Raw genomic sequence first — 18,269 nt, forward strand, 5'->3', positions numbered from 1 at the left:
TAGACCATTTTTCTGCCATCATGCTTTCTGGCAGATGTTTTGGTAACGTTTGCATTTTGTCAGTGTCTCACCCCTGGAGGTACCATATTATGGTGTCTATGACCCGCTAAATTCGCTCATCCAAGATGGCACATTAATGCGTGCTGTAAACAGTGTTCAGAGCATGGGGGAGACACCAGGAGAGAGGCCAGTACATCAGGAGATGTAGGCCGTAGGAGGATTAACAACCCAGCAGCACGACCGCTAACCCCTTCTTTGTGCAATGAGGACCAGTAATGGTTTGGAAAGGCATTTCTTTGGAAGGCCACGCAGCTACTTGTGCTAGCCAGAGGTACCTTGACTTGTTTCGTAAATTGAGTAACTGGACACCAAGTCCAGTGACCACTGAGAGAGATCAGCTGACAACAGGGGAAAGTTCTTGTGGCAGCGAGGAAAGACAGCTCACAGGAGGGAAAGGGACGGACGGGCATGGGCTAGCTTCCCATGCTCATAACTTCCCATGCTTTTTGCATGATTGAAGCACCCGCTATAGCTAGAAGAAGAGGACAGAGAAGAACACCCCTAGAGTCTGCGAGAGCGGGGGAGGAAGATGACTCATCAGCTAACATCATGGTAAGAGACCCTGGACCGGAAACGACCATGAGTAAAAAGCACAATACAAGAGAGTGCCACTGCAGTTGCCACAGGTACAGCCACGATGGCGGTGCACAAACTGCAGATAAGCCGCTGTGGTTGGAGGAGCATTATATCACATCACGTTTGAGAGTTCACCATGGAAAGAAGAAGTGTTTGAGAGAAGAGAGACAGAGGTCTCGCATTGGCTACTTCTTACGAAAGGAGTCAAATCAGTCGAATGAAGTACAGCAACTGGACGCAAACCACGTACCACTGTCGTGCAAAATAAGCTGTAGGAAACGATCAATACAGACTTGGCCCTGTCCCCCGAACAACTACAAGGGACAGTGGAAAATAAGTCATCTGTCAATATGGTTCAGAACTAAGGGTGTCAAAATGATCGCGTTAATATCACTCGATTAGCGACCGCTCCTTATTTGGAAAGCCTCTACTGAAGGGAATTCCAATCACGACGCAGCAGAAACGTCCACGTCAAAATTACCCAAAAGAAATGCACTGTAATACACTAGAGCAAAAACACACAATGTTTAAGGGGCAGACGGTTAGGAGCCATTTGGACTGTGTTGCACTTCCACCTGTTCCCTGCTTTGACAGAACGCACTCGGTTAGCCGTTAGCAACGAGCTAGGTTGCTTCAGCAAGAGGTGTCCGTGGCACTCTCAAACCCTGTGAGAAACGAGCTAGGTTGCTTCAGCAAGAGGTGTTCGTGGCACTCTCAAACCCTGTGAGAGCCAAGAGCCGAATGGACGCCGTCTTGTCAGTTGGAGTGACCCCAAGCCACTTAATCTTTAGATGTGAGGCGTATTTTAGTCAGCAACTCCAGAAAATAGCTCTTAAGTGTAACACATAGTCGTGCTTTTTTTGAGAAGTTGGAAAGAGCAGCTACGGGTTGCATCAAAAAATGTCTCGGTGTTCCACAGTACCTTACCACCTTTACGGAGACGGCATCCTCAAGCTGCCCCTCATCAGTTTCACAGAGGAGTTCAAGTGTGCAAAAACAAGACGCCAGATGACACTAATTAAATCCAGAGAATTAATAGTGAGTAACAATGCATCCAACCTTGGCAAGGGCGTAAATGGAGACCAGCCAAAGCAGTGGAAGAAGCAACAGCAGCCCTCAGAAATGCTGACGTTATGGGCTATGTTCAGCAAGGAAGAGGAGGCTTTGGTTTAACATCTACCCGCCTAGCTTGGAGTAAGGCCACAGCACCAGAACGGAGGAAGATGGTGATGGAAAAAGTACGCTGCCAGGCGGAGCCTGCAAGATGGGCCAAGGCAGTCTCTCTGGGCAAACAGGTTCAGTGGGCAAGATGGGACAGTGTGGAAAAGAGGAAGATCAGCTGGAAGGACATATAGGCCATGGAAGCGAGGCAGTTGAGCTTCGTCATCAGAGCTACATACGACATACTTCCAACACCAGTTAATCTTCACCAGTGTTTCGGCAAAGTTGTGTGCCCTTTGTTCTATGCCAGCCACCCCCAGGCATATTCTGGTATAAAACAGGTCTCACCCAAGGATGTTATACATGGCGTCACAATCAAGTCCTAAAGACCCTTGCATGCACTCAGGAGAACAAACCAACTGCCGCCAATTCCCTACCAATTCCAGGAACCAACCACCAGCAGGCTAACTTTGTTCGCAAAGGGGCTAAGGTAGTCAGGAGCGGCTCCATACCATCTATGCTTGGCCCAGAACTGGAGGATGCTGGCTGAACTTGGCCGGCAGCTTATGTTTCCTCCAGAGATTGCTGTAACCACCCTAAGACCGCACCTGGTGCTCAGGTCCCCTTCACAAAAAAAGGTGTTCATCATCGAACTCACAGTACCTTGGGAGGACTCAGTGGATGAGGCTTACGAGCGAAAAACACCTACGATATGCCGAGCTTTCAGCTGAAGCACAACATAGTGGCTGGAACACTGAGGTTTGAAGGTGTAACAATTATAGACCAGTCACCCTCATTTTTTCCCCTTAACATTTCCCTCTTGGAAATTTTTGTGCAGTCAACCTTTGGATGATCTCCCTCTGTTTTTCCGCTTTTCCTAAACGAGAGACAATTCAAAAAGAGATTACACTCTTTTGAAGTCAACCACAAGCCACCTCACCAGGATATGAATGTTTGTTTTGAGCAAGCCAGAAGCACGAGTTTATGGCATCAAAGTATGTTATCGGAAAGTATCATCTTCACCCCTGCTGACATCTGAGCGTTTGGTTCAGACTTGCTGTCTGCAGGTCAGTCTTATCAAGTCGGAAAACAACATGAGACTCACCAGATGGCACACAAACTTCCTGCAAAGGTTAGTTAAACTGCTGGTCAGTACGCTCCAGCCATTCTTGGAAGTTACACGTGACCAGAGTGCCTCCAAGTGGTCACGATCGGAACTGCCCTCACATGGAACTATACACCCATTCTCAGCACAAAGTAATCTTACACATTTCACATAAGAACAATTTGGCACATACAAGTGAACTTACGCACGACTGAATGTTTCACGTCAAGTTGGTATGTCTATGAAGAAGAATGTCATATGTATGCGCCCGCACCTCTTTACCGGAGCTGTCGCACCTCATCTAAGTGTGGAATATTTTTTTGTTTTTTGTTTTCCTTGTTTTTTTGGGAGCAACTTTTTTTCTTCAATCGACTTTTCCTCCGCTAGCTCGATTCAACTCACTCCAGTAAATTGCACGCCTGATTGCCAATTTGACATATCGCTGGTGCAACTTCCATTTCAAATATCAAGTCAAACCGTTAAATTGTTCCTTTCTTATTTTTATTAGCTTCATTTTTATTCCTTTACTTTTCACCGTAGGATAGTTAGATAGGCAGTGTTGATTCTGTATGTGTAACCGTAGTGAATAAATGCATGTTTTCTAAAATGTATTCCGTCTTAATCGTGCTTGTGTCCGAGTGGATTAGTAATTATTTTATAAATACAAAGAACCACAAATATTGAATGTGGCAACTTCAGATTATGAATAAATAAATGAGGATTTGAATTTTATTTGTTGTGCTTCTCTAAAAGTGAAAGTAAACAGAACGTGGTGCCCCTATAGGCAATTGAGGGAATTACAACCTCCTCAAGCGCCATTCAAATTATTAATTCGTCCAAGAAGACAACATCAATTATTGCTACAAAGGGAAGTACAGGTAGCTGGCCGAGTGGAGGTGGGATGCAGAGGCTTTTTGGCAAAATCTACCACCAAATTAATTGTAGACCTGGAAGGCAGCTGAAACATGCAGCCAATGGCTGTTTATGAGGATGAAAGACCCCTGCTGGGTCCCCAAGTAGCAAGTCAGGAGGAATGCGGTCATTTTAGGCTTGACTCAGTGAATAGGATGCACCTGGCATGCATAGTCCCATTGCTGCCCAACATCAAGCACCTCTCATGATTAATTGGAATTGACGCAAGTCCGGGGGGCTGATCACCCTGTGGTTGGCCACCCCTGGAGAGGGCATATAGTGTTAAAGCCGAAACGCCCAGTGACCCAGGGGACACTACTGATGATGCGTCCAAAATTTATGTAACTCATCCATCCACCATTCTACCCCTCATCACCAAACACCACATACCACACACTCTCAAGTAGGTGCTAGCACAAAGAAATCTACACCTTATCCTGTGTTTTGTAAACTGACTTCCATTAAGTACTGGGATACGACCTATAAGACTGTTGATGTTATAATATTTAAAATGCTGTACAGTTAGCACAGGTGATCATTATGGCTACAATTTCACCATGGAATAGATCATTTCTACTTATATTGTTTTCAATAAATTCAAACAAATCCAAAGTCAACCAACTTCCTGGACCACATCATACTTGACTTTGGACCTTTCCTTTGTAATTTGAATTTCACAAACAGTTTAGACCAGTGACAAGAGGCTTCAATATCATGTAAAGTTGAAAGTTCCAGTGATTCTCAAACAGGGTGCGGTGGCAAACTAGTGTGAAATATCATCAGGTGCGTCGCAGAAAACATCAAACCTCTCAGAATTTGTCCAGCAGTTATTACTTATTAATTAGAAATCTGTATTTATTCATCAATCTATACCATTTTTAAATCGAAAAATGGGTACCAGCCTTAGAATAGGTTGGGAAACACTGGATTAGACAAGACTTGTTAATAATTTTACCTGAGAATCTCAAAACTGGCAAAATCCCACTGATATACTCCGATGTCAGAGCTGCAGACAATGTGGCGTCCATCAAACTGCAAACGGGGTTGAAGGCTGATGCTGCGGTTCTCTGACACTGACAGTGTCTTTAAGCACTTACAGTTAATTTCTTTTCCAAAAGGCCAGATCTGAAAAGAGAAATTAGTGTTTGATCCAGATCATGGATTAAAACTGTTCAATACATATCATACATCCTCTTGACTGTGCTGAATGCAGCACTACCAGTATTGCCCCTGCCAGTTTTATATTTTAAAAATATTATAGTTAACAATGTTGATATTACTACGGTCACAGATGGAACATGTCAACTCTGTCATCCTTTTAATTCTTCTTATTATTTTTTAAACTGCACCAAATTGAATGTAGGCTTTTTAGTGAAGTTATTGGGACAGATAGCAACTGATCACTGAGCTAGAGTGTACATGTGAAAAATCCATTCCGTTTTGTTAACTCCGCCAGACTTTAGGACTGACGGAGTTGACGTAGAAAGCTGACAGTGTTGACAACATCACTTTTGGCCTATAAATGTGAAAATATATTATCAATCATTAAACGTATCCACTACATTTCTGACTCATACGCTATAGACAGACTATGGTCTACGTGTTATTGTGTAACCATATATTAAATGAAGGGTGTGGATTTTTGTACTACAGCACTATGTGAAACTGAATATTACTTTAAATTGTGGCGTAGGTAAAGGGACCTACTTCTATTTGGATATGTAGAGCTCATTCTGATATCAGAAAATGCATAATTTCTTATTGTCATATAATTAAACATGATTCACGTTCTGTTAAATCCATTACTGCTCTTTTTTTTCACCACTAGATATCACCAAAAACTAAACACCATTAAGAATTTAAATTAATAAATACTGTGAATATATAAATCTGTACATCCTGTCTATTATGTGAAAATATTATTTCTGCCCATCTGAAGACATAGTCATAAAACTATTGGGAAATGCAACACCACTCCAGTCAAGAACGAGAAATTTACAGTGGAGTGTGTGAGCACATCGGTCGCAGGTGGAAGATGAAGAAGGGGAGTGAACGAGTGGAGAAGAACATCACAGAAAAGGAAGGGAGGTACAGGTAGCTGATAAGGAGGAGAGGAACAAGTGATGGAGAGCAAGAAGGGAAGACCCCCTATGGTATACATGTTTATTTTAAATTGTACATTCAGTACAGTAAATGGTGACATTTACAGTCTGTTTATTTTCAGATCATAGTTGATTTATTGACACCTATGGCTGTAAAAAGTAAATAAATAAAGATAACAATTTAATAAGTGATGCAGATATTAAGTTTTTTTTGTCAAAACCATGGGCCAGTTTCCCATACAGAGATTAAACCTAGTTCTAGATTAATTCACATTCTAATCCATGTTTTACTGAAATGGATTACAATAGTCATAGACTAGTCCTAGTCTTAAATTAAATTTCTTGTTTTGAAAAAGACTAGAGCTAATCCTGGTAGATTAAGCCTGGCTGGGGCAGATATACTGAGACTAAGACGGTGGACAGAACTCCGTGGAATAAATAAATAATAAATATCGGTGGAAATGGATTATGCGACACAAGCACACTGGAACAATTCAGAAGCACTTTATTAGACATGTTAACACTTGTGCATGTAAATCTGACGTTAGTAGATTGTTTTCTTCTTGGAGATGCGTGTGTGGCAGCCTGACAGGTTATTTCACATGGGGTTTTCACAGTTGCTGTCATATTTTCTGGACCAAAGCACCATACCGGATCATTACCGTCCCGAATCTTTTACTGGTACGTAGTACCGTACCGTTCCAGCCCACTTTCACCCACGGTCCTAGTCTTATTTAAGATTTGGAAAATATATATATTAGTAGAGTCGCGGGGGCAGCAGCATTGGGAGAGAAGCCCAGACTTCCCTCTCCCCAGCCACTTGGACTTGCTCCTCCCGGCGGGAACCCTATGTAAGCCCTAGGCGTTCCCAGGCCAGTCGAGAGACATAGTCTCTCCAGCGTGTCCTGGCTCGTCCCCAGGACCACTTGCCGAAGGGACATGCCCAGAGCACCTCTCCAGGAAAGTGTCCAGGAGGCAACTGCGAGCCACCTCAGCTCATTCCTCTCAACGTGAGGAAAAGCGTTTCGACTCCGAGTCCCTATCCGATGATAGAGTTTCTCAACCTATCTCTAAGGGAGAGCCCGGACCCTCAGTCACTTTTATTCGGGATCTTGTTCTTTTGGTCATGAACCACAGCTCGTGACCATAGGTGACGGTAGGCACGCAGAACGACTGGTAAATCGAGAGCTTCATTCTTCAGCTCAGTTCCTTCTTTACCACAATGGAACAATACAGAGTCCGCATCAAAACATATGCTGCACCGATCCGCCTGTTGATCTCCAGCTCTATCTTGCCCTCACTTGTGAACAAGACCCCAAATTACTTGAACTCCTCCACTTGGTGCTCATTTCCAACCCGGATTGGACACGCCACCCTTTTCTAACTGAGGACCAGGGTCTTAGATTTGGAGGTCCTGGTTTCATCCCAACCACTTCACGCTCGGCTGTGAATCACTTCAGTGAGACGTGGACATCACGGCATGAAGAAGCCAACACCAGACGCTACATGGAGACTCACACACCTGAGTTTCTGTTTCTTGACCCTTTTATGTGCAAGCTCTTTTTGTTTCCATTACTTCCGCGATTTGTATGTGCACTTTTTGTTCATCGTTTTCTCGTTGCAGTGTGCAAACTTTTTTTGTTGAACTTTGTCTGTTGTGTTACTTAAATACATTTCCGTGAAACTTGATTTGCTATCTGCGTTTCTGGGATCAACTTCAAAACTTGACAGAATATGAACTATGATGTTGGTAACCAAGAGTTGCTGGCCATTGTTTTGGCCTTGCAGGAGTGGAGACACTGGCTGGAGGGCGCCAGGGAACCATTCAATGTCTACACCGATCACAAGAATCCGGGCTACATCCACACAGAGAAAAGACTCAATTCACGGCAGGCTTGCTGGGCACTGATACTTGCACGCTACGACATCACATTAACCTAAAGAAACGGATCCTCCAACACCAAATCTGACGCGTTGTTTCCTCTCCATGATCTGTAAGAGAAGGATGGATGAGCCCATCATCCCTGGTGACCGAGTGGTGGGTGTCCTGAGATGGGAAGTCGAAAGGAGAGTCCAGAAGGCCCAGTCGGGTGTCCAGAAGGGAGGCTGTTTGTCCCGGCCCATCTCCGCACCGAGATCCTGCAATGGGGACACACCTCCCGGATCGCCTGCCATACCGGGGTGGGATGTTCCCAAGCCCTCCTCACCCTGAAATTTTAGAGGCCTGGGATGCGCAACGAGGTGGCCGAATTTGTCAGTGCCTGCACCGTATGCACAAGCATAAAGCCTCTTATCGGCCACCAGCGGGTTTGTTGAGACCCCTGCCTATTCTGACTCGCCCTTGCTCCCACATAGCGGACTCACCGTCCCCAGTTTGTTTTGATGATCTGGAAGAAGTTCGGCACTGCAATGTTATTCACCGCTAGCTTTTCCTCTGGCTACCACCACCAAACCAACGGACAGACCGAGCGGGTCAATCAAGACCTGGAGGCACCCCTCACTGCGTTTGCCAACGCCACCATACCTCATCGTCTACGCACTTGCCATGGGTTGAATATGCTCACAACATACTCGTCTCCTCTGCCACAGGCCGTGCTCCCTTCATGGCAGCATTTAGACTCTAGCGTCCTGTGTTCCCTCCACTCGAGTGAAAGGTGGCCATCCTCTCAGTCCAGCACCACCTCCGCAGGGCTCATAGTGTGTGGAGAGAGACCCGAGCCGCGCTTTCGCTCACAGCCACTCGAAACCAAGAGATCGCCAAACGAGACTCCCGGCCCCCGAATGTCGTCCGGGACAGGAGGTCTGGCTATCTACTCGAGACATGCACCTGGCAGGTGTGTCCAAGAAGCTGGACCCACGCTTTAGGGCTGGCCGATAAATCGATTTTTTTGAATTAATTTGAGTGGTTTTTTTTGTGTGTTTTTTCCTGAGAGCTCAGTATTTTTTATTGGGTAATCGCGCTTTATGTATGGGTTACATTAAATACCCCACCCCCTCGACCGGTGGTTAAGTGTTCGTCGATATTCCTGGCTACGTGAACCAATTACTTCGTTAACGCCGGACAATTTACAATCCCCACCCAAATCCGCCAAATCCCTCACCCGCCCTCCAAACCCCGTCGACCGCCGCTGTTGGCAAATTCTTAGCCTAAACACTGGTGCTAATGGTGCACTGCTTCCTCCGCCTGAGATGCTGAATGGTGGACCTGAATTTTCTTAAAGTCTTCAGGAATTGTTTTCCATAGCCTTGCTGAACTTCTCCCATGCCTGAGTTTTTACCCCAGCGACCACTGAAGCAGCATTCCACTTGTCCAGCCTGTACTCATCCACAGCCTCCAGAATCCCACATGCCAAAAAGGCCCTATAGGACTCCTTCTTCAGCTTGACGGCATCTGCTGGTATTAACCAGCGGGTTTGGGGTTTGCCGCACTGACCACCTTATGGCCACAGCTCCAATCGGTTACCTCAACAATAGAGGCACGGAACATGATCCACTAGGACTCAATGTCCCCGCCCCCACTGAGACAAGGGCAAAGGTCTGCCGGGGGTGGGTGTTGAAACTCTTTCTGATAAGGGATTCTGCCAAACATTCCCAGCAAACCCTCACAATATGTTTGAGTCTGCCAGGTTGGACCAGCATCTTCCCCCACCATCGGAAGCCAACACACTACCAAGGTGGTGATTAGTTAAATATCCAAAACATGCAGCCGCAAATCCAATGGCACAACTACAAAGTTTATTTGAACTGCGGCCCAGGGCGTCCTGGTGCCAAGTGCACATAGGGACACCCTTAGGTTACTTCCCTGCCAAAGAGTTGACATTTCATGTCTCTAGGGCTAGCTTCTGTAGACTGGTATTGGACCGCAAGGTCCCCATCTTTGACTCTCCCCAGCTCACAGTGCACCCGACCCCTTTGGCCCCTCCCACAGGTGTTGAGCCCATGGGAAGGGGGACCCACGTTGTTTTTTCGGCACCGCCAGGCCTTGCTCCAGATGGGGGGGCCGAAGTGACCCATGTCCAGGCAGGGAAAACGCCTGTCCATTTATTGTAATCATCATAAGGGATTTGTGAGCTGTGCTTTGTCTGGTCCCTTAAATCAAATCACTATTTAAAAATTGCATTTTATGTTTACTTGGGTTATCTTTCTTTGTCTAAGCTTCACATTTTTTGATGACTTTGGGGAAACTAAGCAAAAATATTTTTTAATAGTACAGGTAGTCCTCTACTTACGAACATTCACAGATACAAACAAGGGCTGACTGATGTCCATAAATACCATAATTCGCTCGCAATTTAATATTTTTAACTCATTCACTCCCAGTCATTTTCACTGAAGCAACCTCCTTCGCTCCCCGCTGTTTTACTGGATTTTGACAGATTTTTGCAAGGCCGACAGAATATTTTGTATTGCTCTAAAAACATGGAACCTACCAAAAGAAAGATTAGATTCTTTCATCAGGAAAAAAAAGTTTATTTGTATCTATTTCAGTTTTGCGGCTGGTAGCATTAGAATATAGCTAAGTTTCATCATTATTCACAAAGCTGTGGGGAACCACTGGGGAAAAGAGCTTGTTGCAAAATGGCCCTGGTTGATCACTTTTATTCTGCTGCAACCTGCTGGCCATTTTTTGTAATAACTACCATTGCTTTAATAATAATAATAATGCATCAGATGTATATAGCGCTTTTCTATCTAATTAGATACTCAAATACGCTTCGTGCGCTCACACATTCACACTGTGGGGGCGGTAAGCTACTTAAGTAGCCACAGCTGCCCTGGGGCAGGCTGACGGAAACCGTGGCTGCCAGTGTGCGCCTACGGCCCCTCCGACCACCACCAAACATTCGCACCTTCTATACACCAGTGTGAGTAGCACTCTTTAAGCAACATTTTCAGGTCAGAAGCTGCATCAAAGCCTTCGGTATGCTCTAGCATAAAAAAAAGAAGAAAGAAAAAGTATAAACACGCTTTTGGGACCATGGAAATATTTTAAATAGAATGTGTTTATACATTTTTGGAAGCAAATTAGTTGAGTTAATTAAGTGATTAATCAAAATTCTAAGATGTAATTAATCTGATTAAAAATTTTATTGTTTGACAGCTCTAGAAATAACATCCTACGAAAGGGTGAGTTTAATATGTTTAAGTTAATTTATACTGGTAGTATTTTAAGAATCTTTATTCATTATCATTATCATTATTTATTATCATCATTATTATCATTATCATTATTTATTCATTATCATTATTCATTCACTTTATTAATTTTACATGAAGTAGAAGATAAAGTGCAGGGACAAGTTATTGTTCATAATTTTACAGTGCCTCAGTTATGACAAGACAATGGCCCTGGTAAAAGAAAACACATTCTAAACAGAAACTAACAGCCCAAATCTTCAAATGAAAATTGTGACTTATGCCTGTAGCACGGTATAATGTAATAAATTACTGATAATGTAATAACGCCTGAAAATGTAATACAATTTGCACTTAACTCAATCAAAAATGTAATAAAACCCAATAATGTAATAATTTAACCAATAATGTAAAAAAAAAAAATCCTGACTGATACTGTAATAACATTTTTAATGATAATGTAATACCCTATTACATTATTGCGTATTTATTACAATTTTATTTGTAGAGTATACATAAGCATTTATGATACCTACATACATCTCACTGCTAAATTACGCAGAGTTTGACAAAATCATAAGAAGAGAGTGGGCAGACTTTTTGGAAATAAATGACTCTCCAGACTTATCTCCATCTCTTCTCTGGGAAGCTGGGAAAGCGGTAATTAGAGGTAAAATTATATCATATTCATCTTATAAAAGGAAACAGGATAAAAAAATTGAAAAAGACTTGGAAGATAAAATTAAACAACTGACGGATGAGTACGCAATAAACCCAAATAACCAAATATGGACTGACTTACAAAATTCAAAAATACAGTTCGACGATATGTTATCTAAAAAGACAGAGTTTATAATACAACAATTGAGATACAACAACTTTGAATACAATAACAAATCAGGTAAATTTCTTGCAAACCAACTTCAACGCAATCGGGAAAAATCTCTTAACGGCTATTAAAGGGTCGACTGGTGAATGCACACAATCACCAGAAGAAATTAATCAAATTTTTTTATAACTATTATCGCAACCTATACTCAGAAACTAACAAGCCTACCCCTGAGCATATTGAGGCATTCCTCAGTAGCTTAAATATACCTCAGTTAACTACTGAATATAAAGATATGTTAGATGTGCCACTTACTATAAACAAGCTGTACAGTGCTCTAGATAGTATGCCTAATGGCAGAGCAACTGGCCCGGATGGTTATCCGGCTATATTGTTTAAGCACTTTTGGTTCATGCTTGCTCCACTATTCTTAAGAGTAGTAACAGAAATTAAAACTAATGGTTACATATGTCCACACATGAACACAGCAGCAATTAAACTTTTATCAAAGCCAGAAAAAGACCCCACCCTTCCATCAAGTTACTGTCCGATTTCACTAGATACCACTGATGTTAAAATTATCGCTAAGGCTTTCGCATCAAGACCAGAAACAGTAATCTCGACAATCATTCATAGCGACCAAACAGGCTTTATTAAAGGTCGTCACTCTACTAATAATATTAGGAGGCTCTTTAACCTTATTAACATGTCACAGTGGCATGATAAAAAGGCAGTTATTAAATCATTGGATGCAGAAAAAGCCTTCGACAAAGTTAACTGGTCATTCCTCTTTTGCTATTTTAAATCAATTTGGCTTTGGGAAGTCATTTATTCTCTGGGTAACAATATTATATGATTCTCCTAAAGCTACAGTTACTCTTAATGGGATCATATCTCAGAGTTTTACTCTACAGAGAGGCACAAGACAGGGATGCCCACTGTCCCCTTTATTATTTGCAATATTTATTGAGCCGCTTGCATTAGCTATATGCCAGGAAAGAAGGATTCAAGGAATTCACTCTGGGGTAACAGAACACAAAATTAATCTATATGCCGATATGTTTACTTTATTTAAAAAAGCCTGCTATTTTGTTAGGGGAAGCATTTGACTTAATAACTAAATTCTCACATTTATCAGATTATTCTATTAACTGGACAAAATCAAGACTTTTACCTAGTACAAAAAATTAATGGAACCCTGCAAGCCAGGACCCACACTACGCATTTCCTATAGGTAATTTAAAATACTTAGGCATAAAAATCTCACCTAAATTAACTGATTTAATTCATTTAAACTTTACTCCACTTCTGGATAGCATTTATAGTGACTTGGAGCGCTGGAATAATCTTCCCATTTCTCTAATAGGACGAATAGCCGACATTTGTCTCCAGTGTTTACAAAACACTACAGACACTTATTTTCATGCTTTAAGGTTATGCACTCCGGTTATGTATTTCTGGACTCAAGTCTTAGAAAAACTTTCCGCTATCTTGGACTGTAGGATACCTTTATCTCCAAACTTGTCTTTGCTAGGTGACCTAACAACAACTGACTTACCACGTAAACAATTTCAATCTACACTTGTAGCCTTTACTATCGTTAAAAAAACAATTCTTGTTAACTGGAAAAATAAACAAACTCTGAATATCGACCAATGGTCTAACCTCCTCATAAATCACATTTTAATGGAAAAAATATCTGCCTCGAAAAAACAAACAAATATCAAAATGTATAGAAACATGGTCTACGTATATAGAATCTTTTAATCTAAATATAATTACTTAATTCTGCCTGTTAGCAAGAGCCACCTGCTCCCGGTTGGGGGGGGGGGGTACGGGTGTCTGGGGGTTTGGGGGCCTGGGGGTGGTTGGGGCTGGGTTGTGGTGGGTGGCGGGTGTGGGTTGGGGGGCGGGGGGTCGTGGGGGGAACGGGGTCTGTGGACTGGTGGGGTGCCTGGCGGACCTGCCGTGCCCCGTTCTGCTGCGTTGGGCTTGGGGCGCGGGCCGTGTTGGGGTGGGGGGCGCTCTTGGGTTTGCTCTCCGGCCGGTGGCCCCTGCGGGGCCCGGGGGTTGTGCCTTGGCGCTGCCGTGGCCTGGGGGGCCCTGGGAGGTTGTGCTTGCTCTGTCCTGGCTGGGGTCGACGGCTCCCCTCTTTGGTGGAGGTTTTCATGCATGCCAGATCCACCACACCAGCATCTATCGAAATTCAAACACAATCGGCTTCTTCCACTGGTCGTTGAATCGGTGGAGGCTGATGTCTGTGGATCTCACTCTGCTTCATCTATCCTTCCTTCCTTTCCTCATTATTTCCTTTGGTCTCTTAAGGTATCCCTAATTTGTTGGAATTTAGATGTTTTGGGGGTTGGTGAAAAATTTGGTAACTCGGTGGGTAGTAGGTGATGTCTGGTCAGTGCTGGATTTCACTTTACTTTCTTTTTTTTGATTCTTCCTCAGGTCTTCTGACTTCACGACTCTAGCTGGATTCTGAAGTATTCGGTTTAGGTGAACGGTATGGGATTTTTAATAGGTTTTAGGTGAATTAATGAGCACACACTCACACGCACGCACATATGCACACATACACCCGCTCATGCACATACTCACGCACATACAAAAAAAAAGAAAGAGACAAAGCGCAATGATGATGTCATGTCGAATTACCGAATGAACAATACTGAGCTCTCAGAGAAATAAAAAAAAGGAAAACTGGAGAAGTGGTATGCACGGGAAGCAACAGTCAGTCTCGTTCAAGTGTATATAACATGGTCAGATTCTCAAAGCACACAATGTAGAAGTTAGTGTAACACAAGCTTGCAAATTTGTATTTTTATTTATTCACTTACAATTGGATATTTGTTTTGTGTATTATTTTGAGACGTATTTCAGCAAGTTAGAAAAAAGATTTGCATGAATCCGCTGTGTCGGCTCATTTAGCATGAAAGATGCCAGAAAACGTCAGAATCAAAACCTAATTGTGTTGTGATCCATGGTGCGTGTAAATCTGTTTTGTTTTTCTGTCAGTCACAAGGGCTGGTGAATGGGCGGAGTCTCCAGCGCACACCTGATTGACATCATCATCAGTCCGATTCATAAGCGCTTGAGTGAGTGGAGCTGGTTGCCGGAATATTCTACTCCCTCGTGAAGCTGGTTGCCGGAATATTCTACTCCCTCGTGAAGCTGTCTACTTAGTGACAATTGTTTGTTCTCTTGTGTCTTATTTGTCTACGTAAGTAGATTCTAGTTCGCTTCTCCTGTAATTAGTGGTTAGTTCTTTCTCTCCTTGTGTTATCGCGTTTCCCTTGTGGCTGTGTTTTTTGTTAGTGTGCTTAGTGTTTTTTGCACACAGACCCTTTATCCTTGTCTAGTTGTTTTCTAGTAGTATGTTTTTATTACCAGCTGCTTTCATTTCACCCATCCACATTAGTTTATCTTACTTGCCTTTGTTAGAGCCTCCTGTTAGTCTTTTGCTGACTTATTTTTGTTCCCTGCATTTACGCCTCGCATAAAGTTTTTGTGATCGCTGTTTATTGGTTTTGCTATTTGTGGGGTCCTTTGTTTCTATTAACATATTAACCTAACAGAATATTCCGGCCTTAACATGGACCCCGCAGAGGGCAACCAATTTCATAAGGCTTTGGCTGTTCAAGGCAAAATTGGTGGCCACAAGAAAGCATTACAGGAACTTAGAGAAGCTGTTAATGCACTTAACACCACCATAGGTAATTTTGGGATACAGTTCGAGCAGACGTGCGCACAACTGACTGCGTTTAGGGCTACCCCCGTTATGTCAGCGGAGTCACCCGCTACCCCTGCCACGCCATTAGTCAATGCATCACCTATCCGGGAGCCTAACCTCCTGCATCCCAACAGCTACAGTGGCGAACCAGGCGGTTGTAGGCAATTCCTGCACCGATGTTTTTTAGTGTTTGATCAGCAGCCTTGTACTTGCGCTAATGACAGATCAAAGGTGGCATACATTATGAGTTTACTTTCTAGCAAGGCTGCTGACTGGGCCATGGCATCTAGTTACAATAATCCAGAGTTGCGTTCCTCACTTTATGCCTTCCTCTCTGAATGAGGAAGGTCTTTGACCATCCAGTTAAAGACAAGGAAGCAGGAATTAGACTGTTGGACTGCTCACAAGGAAATATATATTTCAATTGCTTTACGCATTTTGGCTGCAGAAAGCGGCTTTGATGAGAAAGCCCTCTGTGGAATTTTTCGGCCGGGCCTCATTCAAGGACGAGTTGGCAGCGCGGGATGAAACCTCCGGATTTGAGGAGCTGATTGGGCTGGCCATCCGGTTGGACAACCGGCTACGAGAACGAGCGAGGGAGCGTGGAAAGGAATCTGGTCATCTTTGTCTTGTGATGCCAAATCAGGCCCCCAGCGCTCCCAGAAACTGTCAAATGACTCAGCGATCTACTGAGCTCACCAGCCCTTCTGCTGTGTCTTGTGAGTACACCAAGGATGAATGTTAGCCTAAAGACAACGTTAGCGGGGCCAGCCAGAAGACATTCGAACTCAATGCGGTGGTTACATTTGGTGGGCTTGATGTTACGGCTATTGCGCTTTATGATTCTGTAGTGCAGTTCGTAAAGTGTCCTGTTACCAAACTCAATGTACTTAAAGAGGTCAACGATCTTGATGGCCGTCTTCTGACGGTAGTAACCCATTACCCACTTCCAGAGTGGAAGACCGCATTTAACACACACCTTTGGGTCAGGTTGAGTACCTTGTCATGACATTCAAACTCACCAATGCACCTGTGGTTTTTCAAAGATTAATCAATGACACTGCGTGACATGGAGAATAGATTTTGTTTCGTATCTAAATGATATTCTGATTTTTTTTCCAGAGACCCAGGGGAACATGTACAGCACGTCCGACTTGTTTTTCAGAGACTGTCTTTGTCAAAGCAGAGAAGTGTGATTTTCCATTCCGATACAGTTTCTGGGGTTCATCGTGGAGAAAAGGTGATCCAGCCAAAATACAGGCTGTGGTCGAGTGGCCTACTCCTACATCAAGGAAGCACTTGCAAAGATTCCTCAGGTTTGCCAATTCTTATATTATTCATACGCAATTACAGCTGTAGGGCAGAACCTTTGACAAGGCTTACATCCACTAAAATACCATTTGTCTGGATCCCAGAAGCCTTTACTTCTTTGAAACGATTGTTTACTGAGTCTCCAATTCTTTCTCACCCTAATCCTGATTTCCCATTTGTTGAGGTTGATGCATCGGATTCACGAGTGGGGGTAGTTTTGTCCCAGCTATCCCCGGTCGACCAGAGGCTGCACCCCTGCGCCGCCTTCTCGCGTCGCCTCAGTCCGGCAGAAATAAACTATGACTTTGGGAATAGAGAACTGCTGGCTATCGTTCTCGCGCTGGAGGTGTGGATGCACTGGCTGGAAGGCGTGAAGATGCCGTTCCAGGTGTTTACTGACCATAAGAACCTCTCCTACATCCGTTGAGCGAAAAGACTTAACTCACGCGAGGCATGTTGGGCTCTGTTCCTAGCCCGTTTTGACTTCACTATTTCCTACAGACCAGGTTCGCAGAACATTAAGCCTGATGCGTAGTCCAGAATCCACAGCCCTGACCCGACGATCAGGAACCAGAGACTATCGTACCTGTGGCCAAAGTATTCGGGGCTCTTCGGTGGGAGGTGGAAGAAAGGGTAGGCAGCGCTGCTGGGGGGGGGGGGGGGGGACGACGACGACGCAGACGCAGACGCAGATCTTGGTAGTATGTCCTGAGAAAAAACTGTTAGTTCCTGTCTGCCTTCGATCCGAGGTACTCAAGTGGGGACATAAGTCAAAAGTGGCTTGCCACCCGGGGGCCAGCAGGACCCATTTCCTCGTCTCCCAGAGGTTCTGGTGGCCGATATTTAGCAAGGACATTAAGGACTTTGTTGCTGCCTGCTCTGTATGTGCCCACAACAAACTGTCACACCGTTCTCCGGATGGATTGTTGCACCCGCTTCCTGTCCCCTCTCGTCCGTGGTCCCATATAGCGTTGGATTTCGTCACTGGGCTGCCCTTGTCATGCGGTAACTCTGTCATCCTCACAGTTGTGGATATGTTCTCCAAGATGGACCACTTTATAGCGCTTCCCAAATTACCTTCAGCCCTGCGGACTGCTAATCTTCTGGTTGAGGACGTTTTCCGCTTCCATGGCATCCCCTGCAACATGGTTTCAGACAGGGGACCGCAGTTCACTTCCCATGTCTGGAGGGCGTTCTGCAAAGCTTTGGGGGCCTCTTTTAGCCTTTCCTTCGGGTTTCATCCCCAATCTGATGGTCTAACTAGGACCTTGAAGCTGCCTTGCGCTGTGTCTGTCATCGTCACCCTGTCTTGGTCTTCCCACCTACTGTGGGTGGGGTACG

General features: G+C 44.0%; 1 protein-coding gene across 4 annotated transcripts in view; it reads right to left on the reverse strand.

The window, feature by feature from the left end:
* fbxw2 (F-box and WD repeat domain containing 2) overlaps positions 1-18,269 on the reverse strand; it is a 126,028-nt gene that overhangs the window by 40,697 nt on the left and 67,062 nt on the right. For all 4 annotated transcript variants that reach the window (XM_086097226.1, XM_086097227.1, XM_086097225.1 and 1 more), the window contains one exon: positions 4,770-4,939. In XM_086097226.1, the coding sequence (XP_085953352.1) occupies positions 4,770-4,939 (170 nt within the window). The remainder of the gene's footprint in view (positions 1-4,769; positions 4,940-18,269) is intronic.

The sequence above is a fragment of the Leptonotus elevatus genome, chromosome 15 (genome assembly GCF_054856555.1).
Source record: "Leptonotus elevatus isolate MCC_2025b chromosome 15, RoL_Lele_1.0, whole genome shotgun sequence".
Taxonomy (NCBI): Eukaryota; Metazoa; Chordata; class Actinopteri; order Syngnathiformes; family Syngnathidae; genus Leptonotus; species Leptonotus elevatus.